Source organism: Plectropomus leopardus, chromosome 22, assembly GCF_026936395.1.
Source record: "Plectropomus leopardus strain MGB_pleo_1.0 chromosome 22, ASM2693639v1, whole genome shotgun sequence".
In the NCBI taxonomy this organism is placed as follows: Eukaryota; Metazoa; Chordata; class Actinopteri; order Perciformes; family Serranidae; genus Plectropomus; species Plectropomus leopardus.
The window spans coordinates 15,026,516-15,039,098 of NC_142197.1; the positions used below are offsets into that span (position 1 = coordinate 15,026,516).

A 12,583-nucleotide genomic window follows, 5' to 3' on the forward strand; every position below is an offset into this window, starting at 1 on the left:
TGTCTCTGTGTCAGCGATAGCTCTGGCTGGAGGCATGATGTGGATCGATGTACGTACGCAACATCTCCTTGAGGCAACTTCTTCAAATTTGGCACAAATGTCCATGTGGGCTCACTGATGAACTGAGCAAGTTGATTTTAGTGGTCATAGGTCAAAAGTCAAAGTCATATAACCTTGTCTGTGTCGTTCTTGTAAATATGATATCTCAAGAGCACCCTTAGAGATTCCTCCAAATTTGGTACAAATGTCCACTTGGACACAAAGATGAACTGATAACAATTTGGTGGTGAAAAGTCACTGTGAGCTTGCATATGTCTCATTTCGTGAAAGTGATGTTTCAGGAGGGACTTGAGGGAATGTCTTCAAATTTGGCACAAATGTCCACTTGGACTCCAAGTTTGGTGGTTAAAGGTCAAAGCTCGATGTCATGGGGACCTTACAAAACATGTTTTTTTTTTAGCCATAAATCAGGAATTCATGTGCTAATGATAGGTGTCTGCTATGGCAATTTTTCTTGTCTGTGTACAACAAGTTTCAGCCATTCTCCTCAGCCATACCATGCTTTGTGGTAGAAAAAATGTTTTTGTTCTACCAAAATGTTTGGCATGGTTCAGAGCACGGTCTTCAGCGGTGTGTTTTGTTGGTAGATATGAGACGTTTGTGTCCCACACAAATGTATCTGCATCTTCAAAAGCAGAAACAAGGGAGTGTGTTTGATGACATTATGCAAAGGACTGCTATCATTGAATTTTGATCAGATTTGCTGAAAAGTTGCAGATGTGGGACAAGATTGCAAAATAGCGCAGAATTTGTATTGATTGGTTGAATTTGTGTTTATTGTTTACATAACATCACATTATATCATCCCAGAGGTGCTGAAAAGCTCGCCGTTGTGTGAGAGAGTTGATTTTTCATGGAAAAGCTCTATTGCCTGCTTTTTTATCCTTTATCCCTCCTTCCAAACACACACACACACACACACACACACACACACACACATACTTACTTATAGCTAATGCACAGCTCTGTTATCCAGGGATTGAAAGGAGAACATTAGTCCAAAATCAGCTGCTTAGTTGGAACACATGGCAGGGAGACAATGCTGACTCACTGCCCACTGGGACACCACCACCATCACTACCACCAACAACAAACACACAAATACAGACATGCATACAAAACAGCCGACAGCCGTCTATAACTGCAGATTGGATTTCATTCTCAGGACCCCATTAATTCCTTATGGATTCTCATATTGATTGAGGGGCCTCTGGTCTTGTTAATTCAACTCAGCCCAGACGAGTTTTGATTCAGTTTGCCTGAAGGTGACTGATACTTGTAAGAAATGGGTGAAAAAAGCTCAGGCAAAGGCAGCGGGGAGGAGGATGAGACAAAGGAGGGAAGGACAGAAAGAGGGAATATGAAAAAAATGATACACATAGAAGGAAAAAGAGGGGAAGAGAGAATGAGGCAGAAATAAGAGATAAGGGTAGAACAACAAAATGAATCAGCAAAAGGCAGAAGTTAAAGAAATATAAGGAGAAAAAGATAATGAGTTTGGGATGTTTGGACTTACTATGTAGTTCCACTCCTTGAACTTTTTGATGAAAAACAGAGAAAATGAACGTTATAATCAATCGCTGATTTCCATCTTAATGCATCAAGGAGGTTTATTTTCACTTCGTTCTTTTTTCATTAGCTCATTATGCTAACGAGTCCTTATATAAATCCCTCTTGATAAGTTGCAACTAGGCCTGTGTGCATATGTGCACAATATATGCACTCAAGCATGAAGGCCAAATGCAAATATGCTTTCTCACAAAATAGATGCAAATAGCAAAATAGATGGTCTTAAAAATGACTCTGCAGTAATTAATTTATTAATTACATCTGCAATTAAGGCTGCAGAAATAAGATAAGCCACATAGCTGGAGAAAAGGGAGAAAAATACAAGAGAGCATACTTAAATAAGTAGAAAAATATGTATTGTGTATTGGTCCAAATGTGTAAAGCTAACTTTAGCTCTAATGCATCGAGTCACCGTCAGAAAAGCTTGTGACAAAATCATTCCTATACAAATGGTGTCAAAATAATTGACTTAAAATAATCAAATAGTCAGCACAGTGTCTATTTGTGGTCTTTTTATGCATGACAATATATGGAAAAACAATGTTAATTCTACTTTCCTTTAATTCTTCTTCTTCTTTTTTACTTTACTCCCATGATAATTTGCTTTTGCAGTAAGCAGTCTGCTTCCAGCTGGCTGCCTGAGTCTGGTGCTGTGTGCACATTAAAATCATGACTGGAAAAAGAAAGTTATTTTCTCTCAATGAACGATGTAGTCTCCTCACAGCAGAAAATGAATACGCACGAGGAGCACTTGTGTTGAAAGCCGTCCTCATGAAGTGGAATGATAATAAGAGGTTTCACTGTTATGTTATTTTCCAGGCCTGGGAAAGTCATGGAATAGTAAAATCCTTAACGGTTTTGAATAAATCATGGAATTTTGTTGTGTGTAATGAAAATAATTGCAAAAGTAATCTTCCGTGGATAAGCCGTCACATAATAACAATTTTCCATAGCTGTTGATTTCATTTAGCTCTAAAATGTGTCAATGCGTGACTACATTTTGTAGACCATCACAGACTATCCTCGTTTTCTCTCTATGTTTTGTCTCTCACGGCGTGTGTGCATACTAGCTGGGATTATGTTTGAGCAGAGTTTGAGTCTGATTTGAATAAGAGAAAAATAATGTAGTGACAGTGTGATTTACCATGTAAGATTTTGAATTCCAAAGCATCCATACTCATGCTATGGCCTACTTAAATTGTACCACATTTTTGAGATGGAGCAATGTTCATTTCATACATTGTGAATGGTCATGCATATATATTGATGTTTTCTTAAAAAGTAACTGAAAAGTTTTTAAATTTTGTTCAAGAACATGTGCGGTAACTCTGAAAATGCTCCTGTAATGAAACAGCAGAAATGTATTTTGAAATATTTAATTAAAATCAGTAGATATCAAAACTCTCTTTTTAATTACCTTATGTTCATCAGGGTTCCCATGGTCATGGGAAAACTTGGAAAAGTCCTTGAATTACACAGTCATATTCTGAAGTCCTGGAAAAGTGATGACATAAGGGAAAACAATTAAAATTTTAGAAAAAGTCATGGAATTTTATTGTATGTTAAAAAATGTTACCGTAGTCTGTGGATAACCTTCCATGTTATGTAACATATTGGCAGATTTATTTTCCGTAGCTGTCTTCTTAACATAGCTCTAATGTTTCTCTAACTTCATGTTAGCCAGCTAGCTGAAATTATGAAATTATAGTTTGAATCTATATGTTTAAAAATTGCAAGGGACGTTTGTCAAGAAAAGTTTGTGGGTCCTTGAAAAGTCATGGAAAAGTTTTGAAATGTTGTCCTTGAAAATATTTGGTAACCCTGTTCATGTAATAAACATACAAATGTCAATTAGACAGCTGGGTGAGAAATAAGGCAAAGGGTAGAAAAAAAATGCTTTTTATAATTATCCGGTTATAGTGATCAGTTTGACCATGAAAGACATCATCTCTATAAGCAGTTTCCTCTGTATACAAACAGACCTCAACGCACTGCCATGTGAAGAGGATAAAGTACACTTTTTGTTCTCTGAATACTTTCGTACCTCTCCTTTACAAGGAAATGCCATTATCAGTGGTCCAGGAGATGTAAAGAAGGAACATGTTCTTTCTTCTGTAACTTTGCTACCAGGGTGAGAATGGATCGAGAGGCGTTATTTGTCATTGTCAGGCTGAGTGCCCTGCTCCATGTCTGATGGTCAAACCTGTCTCACCCTAGTTCTTTTTTCTGTTTTCATCTCTTCTTTTTACCCCTCTAAAGTTTTTTGTTGTTTCACCCCAATTTTTCTTCTTTACCAATTGACGTCCTTTCATCATTTTTTTTGCCTCTCCTTTTGCTGAACGCTACCTACGTTCTTTTACTTTGATCTCTATTTGTTATTGTACGTCATTGCCTGATTGTGTACATTCCACACGTGTTTAGTACGTGGTGCACAGTACTAGGTCACACCGTAGCTGGACAGCCTAATTGTGACTTAAATTCAAAATGACTCCCAGAAAAATAATACTAGTCTTTCATTTTTTTTTCTTATTTTCCCTTCTGACCACCTTATTTTCTTCTTCCCTCAGGTTTAGAAAAAGTTGGTCGTGATTCCAGCTACGAACAAGAGGGGAAGGTTCAGTTTGTGATGGACGCGGTGTATGCCATGGCCCACGCTCTGCACCGCATGCACCGGGAGCTCTGCTACGGATATCCAGGCCTTTGTCCACGCATGGCCAACAACATCGATGGCAAAGAGCTGCTCAGCCACATTCGTGCAGTCAGCTTCAATGGTAAGTTAAACATTCATGCAGACTCACAAGCCATTTTTACACAAAGGTCATTCTATAGAGCCACTACAAAGTCCCTACATTAAGCCACCTTTGCATTTAAACACGGAACCAATAGGCAGCAGCAGCGTGCTGATCCATTATGAAAATTTTAGATAGCATATTGGTAATGTGGAATCAAACACAAAAGCATCTGGTTCTAGTGTGACATATAACATATGTGTCTGCAGCCCTTTCTACATAATAATAATAATGGTATAGTACGGTAATGGCAATCATTTACGGTCCCTGTTATATGGCGGCTGATCTTGTCCTCTGCTCAGAGGGTAAGGGGCTCCCGGATATCATTGTTTTCCCAGTTTGCAGAAATTTATGGCTGCTGTTCTTCTTCCTTGAGCACGCCGCTCGGGTGGGCTGCACTCATAATACACCGTCAAAACATCACACTAGTCCCACCCATTATCTTGTCCTTTTACATAGACTTTGTTTTGGTGTTTTAGAATAGAATAGTCTTTATTTATTTATTTATTCTTTGTTGTCATTGATTAAAAACTACGAAATAGTGGAGCATGTCCCCTGAGCATGTAGTACAAATAAAAGAATGGTAAAGTGCTGAAATTCCACAGTAACTTTCAGAGTTAAAGAAAATAATAATGACAGTTATCAATGACGCTTAAGAGGTAATTGCAAATCAGTAGTCTAGGTGCAAAGTGCATGTGCTGAAGTGCCTGTAGTGTGCATATTTAAGTCCTGAGTTCATGATTAGGGGAAGGGGGGAGGGTGGTGGTCTGGGGAGATTTGTTTAGCAGCGTGACTGCATGGGAGAAATTTCTGTTTGACATCCTGCTGGTCTTTGCTCTGATGGATCTGCATCTTTTACTTGAGAGCTGGAGGTCAAAGAGGTGATAAGCTGTGTGGAACTGGTTCTTGATGATGATGATGATGATGATGATGATGATGATGATGATAGAACATATCTTTTTTTATGGAGAACCCTTAGGAATGAGTTAAAACTTAAGAAAGGAAATCTGTCAGCATTTTAGGACCTCCAGTTCCAGTTCCAGTTCTCCAGTTGCAAAGTCAATGGATTTTTTTGTAACATCTGTAACATAAAATACGTCAATAAGTAACCAACTGACAAACTTTGAAGCTTTTATGTGTCTTAAAAAAGACAGTTGCTAACAAGTGGCTTAATGAGAGTATGTGACGTCATCAACCTGAACCGCACCAAATACGGCTTTTCAGCCTTGTAGCGTTGGCAACCGTAGTGTTGTTCGTGTTAGCGTGGCAATAGCTTTTTATTTCTGGGGATGACATTTAGGCTTCAAAAATCCTGAAAGTGGTGATGATTTGTGAGGATTATCTTGCTGAACAAAAGGTGTAAGACTTTTACCACATAGCTTATTTTCTGCAAATATCCAAAATCCAATGGAAAAGTCCCATAGGCTTTTTGACGAGGGAGCAGGCAATGTTCAGGCAATGCTTCTACATTGGCCTACAGAAAAATGCATCCCTGGGGCACGTTATACAGAATGGTGAGGTGGCATCGTGCTTTGATATCCCCGCCTTGAGCAGTGTAAAAGGGGCTACAGATTCACACATAGTTAACATCTTACAAAGCAAAATGCACTAAGCAATCATTTGACCTTACAACTCTTCGTATCATCCCGCCCTTCATATTTTCTCCTCTGCAGCTGCATAGGCTAAAAAGAAATCAAAACATTCTCTGCCAAATGCTCCATGATACATAATATAGCAAAAAATAAAATAATGAACAATTAGGATGTAAACTGCTGAGTTATTCAGTCAAAAAAGGGCAAATTAGAGCTTTCAAAAACTTCCAAAACCACTCAGTAGTCCTGTAAAGTTTGTCCACCCTGACTTTACCAATTCAGCTCATCCTTTAACAATGCTAAGCCCGTCTCCTTTTTAATTCTTCTAATCCTTATCATAAGAACACATCATGTGGCTCACCTTGAAAAATGAAGTTAATCTTGCTGCTTTCCTAAAACTATTACTGCTTATATTTTGCTGATGTGGTCTTGTATCACTTTGAACCCGCAGTGCTCAATACTTTCCCCTTTTTCTCCAAAATCCTCTGCCGCTGACAAATTTAAATGGTTGAAAAACATTCACTAATTTCCTTCTAAATAATAGCAGACACCTCATTTCAATGTTCTTTTAATAATCCATTTCCCTCCCGATGTGCTAGTACCTGCTTTTCTGTCTGTCTTTTCATTTCCTGCGTTCTTCTATCAAGTATTGTGTGGAATACATATGGGTTAGGGAGTAGGAGGACGAGGGAGTCTTATTGTGAGATTACAGAAACGCTTGTCTGATTTAGTTTTAGAGGCAAGATTGAAATTGCATGAATGTGTCTGTGTAGGAATGTGTGCAGAAATATGTGTCAGTGTTTTGTTGTTTCCCGCACTATCTCCGTCTGTCATCGCTAGAACTGTCGAAAACCAATTCACAGGCGGGCACTGATTGCTGTTTCATACTGCAACAGCAGGTTTGTGCTCAGGTGTGTTGCTCTGTTATTGCTGGCCTGGAGGTAGAGAAATCATCCCATAACCACAAGGTCACAAACTTTATACCCCAATGAATCACCGAGCCCTCATTCACTGAAAGTTGCCCTGCACAAAATGTGCCGCAACTTTCTCAGTGGCAGTGTTTTGAGAGAACATAAAAAAACTCGATTAGATGGAGCTAAAATGATATGGGAATAACGGTTTGATGTTGGTGTTATCAGACAAGCATCTGCCATTACAAATGTTTCATATGCCCATGACACCTTCAGATAGCTCTACAGAAAGTTCCAGATAAAAGCATCAACTGCTACAGACCTGACTTGTATTGTAATGCTTCTGTTCAGTGCCTGCCTGCCTTTTTCAGCATCTGTCTGTGTTGCATGTCCACAAATGTCAGATCCATAAAAAATGTACAATTGACTGATCAATTACATTAAATTCTTTTAAAACAACTTAAGTATAAATAGATAATTGTGCATTTCACACACAATATTCCCCTCTAGTATTTTCTTAGAAGAAAGGAAGAATATGGGAGTAAGGAGGCATGAATGAGACATGAATGCATCACATTTTGACACCATTCAAATTAAGCAAATCAAACAGGCTAAAACATGAAAACTAGAAAAGTGCGCTCAGTAGAGTGGAGATATCTGCCATGTGTGTCTGATAATTCAACTGGTAGAGTGTGCACCCCATATGGGGCTGAGACTTCAGCAGACTTAGCTACAGGTGAGACAGTATGCAATATACATTATAGAGGTGCACCCGCAGTGGACTGGCTGTATGGAGACAGACCTCAGACATTATGGCCAGTAAAACACCTGCCTCTAGTAACTTATGTGTATTATATCATATTGGGTATGGAATTAATCAGCAGATGCTCCGGTACAAAATGAGGCCAAAATTTTCCATGGAGCAATAATGAAGGTAAAAATGTGCTTGCAACAGATGGTAAAGCCTGTTTTTAGCTGAGACGATTGCTGAAAATGCCTTTTGCTATATGATTTTGTTGTTCACTTGAGGTCTCTTAGGGGGAGTGAGGAGTCAACAGTCACACACGCAAGAGTTAAACAGGTTTTTCAAGAACTGTGAATCACTGCAACCTTGAGAGCTCCTTGAGCTTACAGTCAAAAACATGCACACAAAATATAAGGCTAATGGTCCCGCTAGTTTGCAAGATTAACTGAGAATAGACAGATACACGCACTCAACTGAATGCATGATGAAAATTGGAGTAGAATATGTTGGTCGTTGAACAAAAGATGCAAGAAGGAAGAGAAGGAAGCAATGGATATGCACTGCACTGGGTGGTGGAATTACACACAAAGTACTCAGACATTATGCTGCCTCATCCCACCAATATGTGAGTCTAACTGGAAAATGCACTGTTGCACCCAGATGTATTGACACTGGTGAATATCAGTTTAACAGCTGTTGCAGTACATCAGGAGAAGCATTGTGTCTATACTGACTTTTAGGTAGTTTCTGAATCCTGTGTTTGCCTCTACTGTACCAGCAAGTTTTGAAATCACATAGACATGTATAGGTCCCTCCTGGGTCTATTCCCATTGGGTCATTTTGTTTCGCTTGGATTTCTGGAAACACTATAAGAAAATGTTGTACACATCAGCCTTGAATTATTGCTCTTCCAGCTCCCTAAAACAAGTTTTCTTTATGTGGTGAGTTCATTTGTTTGCATTGCCATAAAACACAGAGGTGAAATAAAACTGATAAAATCAACAAAGAGCAAAGTTTGCTGCCAAAAAAACAGTAGGGGATTTAATACCTTCATAATTCAAGTTTTTCACTAGAGAGCTTTGGCATAATGATTTGCAGTGGACTGTAAAAAGAAACCTTGGTGGCAAATTTAGGTTTTAAAACAGCCTAGGTCATTAACAAGCTTGTACATTATTGGCACGATATGTCAATTTCTAACGACAGTTTTCAGAGTTCAAATGTAATATCTTCTACGGTCTTCTAAGAAACCTAAACTTTGGGTACTTTTTTCCATTTCTTTGTTCTTAAACCTCTCTGCTGTTTTTGTCTTCGGGGCAGGAAAAGGGTGATGGGGTTTGTTGGGCGAATCTTTGTTGCAGTTACTCTTATCTGGGTTGTTTACATCGACAGCGCTCAAGATTTAAAACTTTTGAGACGGCAACTTTATGTGTGTTTATGTGTATATGCCTGGGTATATTTGTGAGTTCCAATTAAAAGTGGTTTTGTTATTGATCTGTTTAGGGCCGACATGACATCGATAACACTAAAGAAGAAAAGGGGCAAACAATGGAGGTAACTCTATCTCTGGTTGTGTTTTTGTGGCACATAAAGGGGGAGAACAAGTTAAATTTGCTGGAACGTGGATGGTCTTTCTCTCTCCTCTTTCTGGATATGTACCAATTCACCTTTCTAGCAGCTGCTTGAAGAGAACAAGATGAGTGAAAGGGAGGAGATAATTTCAAGTCATTAGGGCAGTGATTGTACTCCCGCTGGATCTGTACCAAGACATCTTAACTTAAAAAGTGAAATCTAACAGGCAGGAGTGACAGAAAAGGAAAAAGAGGGGCAGGCATGCAAAATGAGGAGACAAGGACTCTCAGGAAGTAATTAGAACGAGTTCAACCTTTGGATTTCAAGGTGAACATCCTCTCCAACAAGACTGGTGTCCCAAAGATGTCGTCTTCCTCGTGTAAAATGGTGTTTGTTGGCGTAGCTCTTTGTGTGAAGTTAGTACAAATGTTAAAAAATTTTTTGATTAGTCATGAAAATAGGATCTTTTGCAATTAGGGTGCCCACCCGGCTAAATCCCCCATGCCAGTGAGTTGAATCAAATTCAGCATTCAGTGATATATACAAACAGTGTTGCATGCAGATATAGCTTATTTACTTTTTCACAGCTCGAAAACTCAAAATATACAATGAAAAAAAACCACATTTGAATATTTATAATAATTTAGCATATTCCCACTGTTAGAAATATTGAAATTATATCTCTTCATACAGTCCATTTTCTAAATAATACCTTACCTTAAATTCCATTCTTTTTGAATTACCTAGAAAATCTGCACATAGACACACAAGCAAGCTGAGGCTGGCGCATTGCAGAGCAAGACAAACAATAAGAAAACGAACCCTGGAGCAGCAATGACACACCGTGCTGTCCAGCTTTTGTTTGCTGGTGAGTTTATTGGCTTATCCGAGCAAACACACACATTCATGCACATAGAAAGCACCCAGAAACTAATGCACAGACATACAAAGGCCATTATGAGGGATGGAATCCAAAACTAAAACAAAACAAACATTGCTTTTGAAAAACTTTATTTCCTGTTATTGGCAAAATAATGTTGACTCAAGGCCTACTGCAAGCTTTTTCTAAAGCATACAGCTGCGATGTTTCGCTTACATTAAATGTGGGCACCAGCAGGTAAATAACAGAGTGTCCTATTAAAACTAGATTTACCACCTCATGGTTGTTTGCCTCCGCAAACCAGTCAAGTTGCATTTTCAGTTTACATTTGTGTCTGTCCAGACTTATTTGTTATGACAGTTAACAATGCTTCAAATGTGAATGTTGCTGCAAAGAGGCTACAAACTATATAATGTAGATGCTTCGCACATATCTTCCTCCGGCAACACAAAAGATCTGTACAATCAGCACAGTTTAAAAGCGGGCACCCAACATTAGTGTCACCAATTTAGTAACCGACCAAAGGTATCTGTTCCTGAGTTATGGTGGTGAATAACTGCCAGAAAAGTGATGATGTTCAGTAACTCTACAAATACTATTCAGGCTAGTGTTAATCTGACTAAAGCTGGTTAGAAATTAAATACAAAAAGAAAATCCATTGCTTCCTCTCTCATCCCCAAAGTTCCACTAGGCACAGTCCACATTAACAAATCCAGGTGGACCATGGGACATTAGTGTGCACGTGTTGTTTAGAGCACCATCCTGAACCAGGAAGTGGACCTCGGAGAGAACAATAAATAGAGATCAAAGAAAATAATAAACAATGGAGCAAACACTTGAATGACAAAATTAAATGTGTTAATTAACCTAATTGGACCTTGAGTTTAGGATCTCACATTACAAAATCAAATAAACTAATAAATAAAATAACTTTTTACTTGACTGAGAGAGAGTGAGTGGCGCTCCCTCACAGTGTCCTTAGCTATCGAGGACTGACACTAAAGAGACAAAGAGCTTTAGTCAACAGACCGTAACGTCATGCTGCAGTGGGCAGAGCAATCAGCGATCAAACTACATGGAAAGATGAAAAGATGTGATACTATCTGTTGAATCGGGGTTTGCATGATTAAAATCCACCTTCAAATGGCAGTGGGGCAGCTTTTACCCAGAATTCTGAATGCTCAGTGCGTTTTATAGGTCTTATAGCAGAAATGTAGCTAAAACTAATCTGAATTAGTTTTCGAAAAAAAAACAAACTACTTTTAAAAAAGTCCATAAAAATAAGAAACAAACTTAACAAAAAAACAAAATTAAATCCTGAAAGTAAAGTAAAAGTTATCTGATAAAATGATATACTCATTAAATGAAAAAAAATCATCAGTGTGTGTGACTTTGTTGTTGATTACAAGTAGGAGTTTTGTAAAGTGTAATTTTCTCAAGAAAACTGCTCTTTTCTCAGAACGGTAACCAGTTCAGATGCTGTTCTTGTCGAACCAACACACACACACACACACACACACATTGCGGTCGCCCACACAGATTAACTTGGCCTATTCACACTCCCCTGGCTTTGTTGGTTGTAAGTACACCCCATAGTGGCTTTTCAAATGGAGCTGTTGCTAATGTTTCCTGCTCCATCACTCTTTTTTTCTCTTGTTGTCGTACTATTCTTTTCTTGTATCTTTCTTTAACTGCCATGTCTCTGTCCTTCACTTGTCTCCTACCTTTACTGCCTCGTTCTCACTATTGTCTCCCATTCACCGTCCCTCTCTCCATCTCCTTAGCTGTCTGTGTTCTCTTCCTCTCTCCTACCACTCCCACTCCCTAAAGGCATTGACTCATCATTTCATTCCTTAAAGCCTTTTTCATTTCTTTTTTTTAGCTGTTTAGGTTTCGAGCAGATTGTCAAATTTTGATTTTCAATTTGTGCGAGGAGCTGGAACTCAGCCCAAATTTCTCGTGGGAATCTTAAAAGCAAGTTACACAGACCTCCCAAATAGAGACTTTATTGTCTCACTGTGGTATGTGAATTTGTAGTAGAGTTTAAAATAGTGAGTTTATTGTATTCTGAAATAACTTGCATTTTGGATCCCTAAGGCTACGTTCACGCTGCAAGCTTTAGTGCTCACTCAGGTTTATTATATTTCTCAGATTAGATTTGTTTTAATTTTTTTTTTTTAATTTAAAATTTTTTTTCAGATGTAATTGTTTAAATGTGGCCAATATCAGATTCCAGTGTGAACTGAGCTGTCCTGATTACGCAAAAGAACAATCAAAAAGATGGTGCAAGCAGCACACTGTCTTTTGGGAGTAAACAGGGACGCCTCTAAAGTCAGTGTTTTTGATTTCATTTATAGGTTTACATGCAGTGGAAGCCAGGGACTTTGTGAGCAGGTGAAGACAAGGACAAGAATAAGGAGAAAGACATATTCTTAATGAGGAGCTTTTTGTGGAGCAATGGCTGCTAC

At 38.5% G+C, this 12,583-nt stretch overlaps 1 protein-coding gene across 5 annotated transcripts in view; it reads left to right on the forward strand.

Annotated features, from left to right (window-relative positions):
* grm8a (glutamate receptor, metabotropic 8a) overlaps positions 1–12,583 on the forward strand; it is a 320,341-nt gene that overhangs the window by 227,630 nt on the left and 80,128 nt on the right. For all 5 annotated transcript variants that reach the window (XM_088072610.1, XM_088072609.1, XM_088072612.1 and 2 more), the window contains one exon: positions 4,197–4,400. In XM_088072610.1, the coding sequence (XP_087928736.1) occupies positions 4,197–4,400 (204 nt within the window). The remainder of the gene's footprint in view (positions 1–4,196; positions 4,401–12,583) is intronic.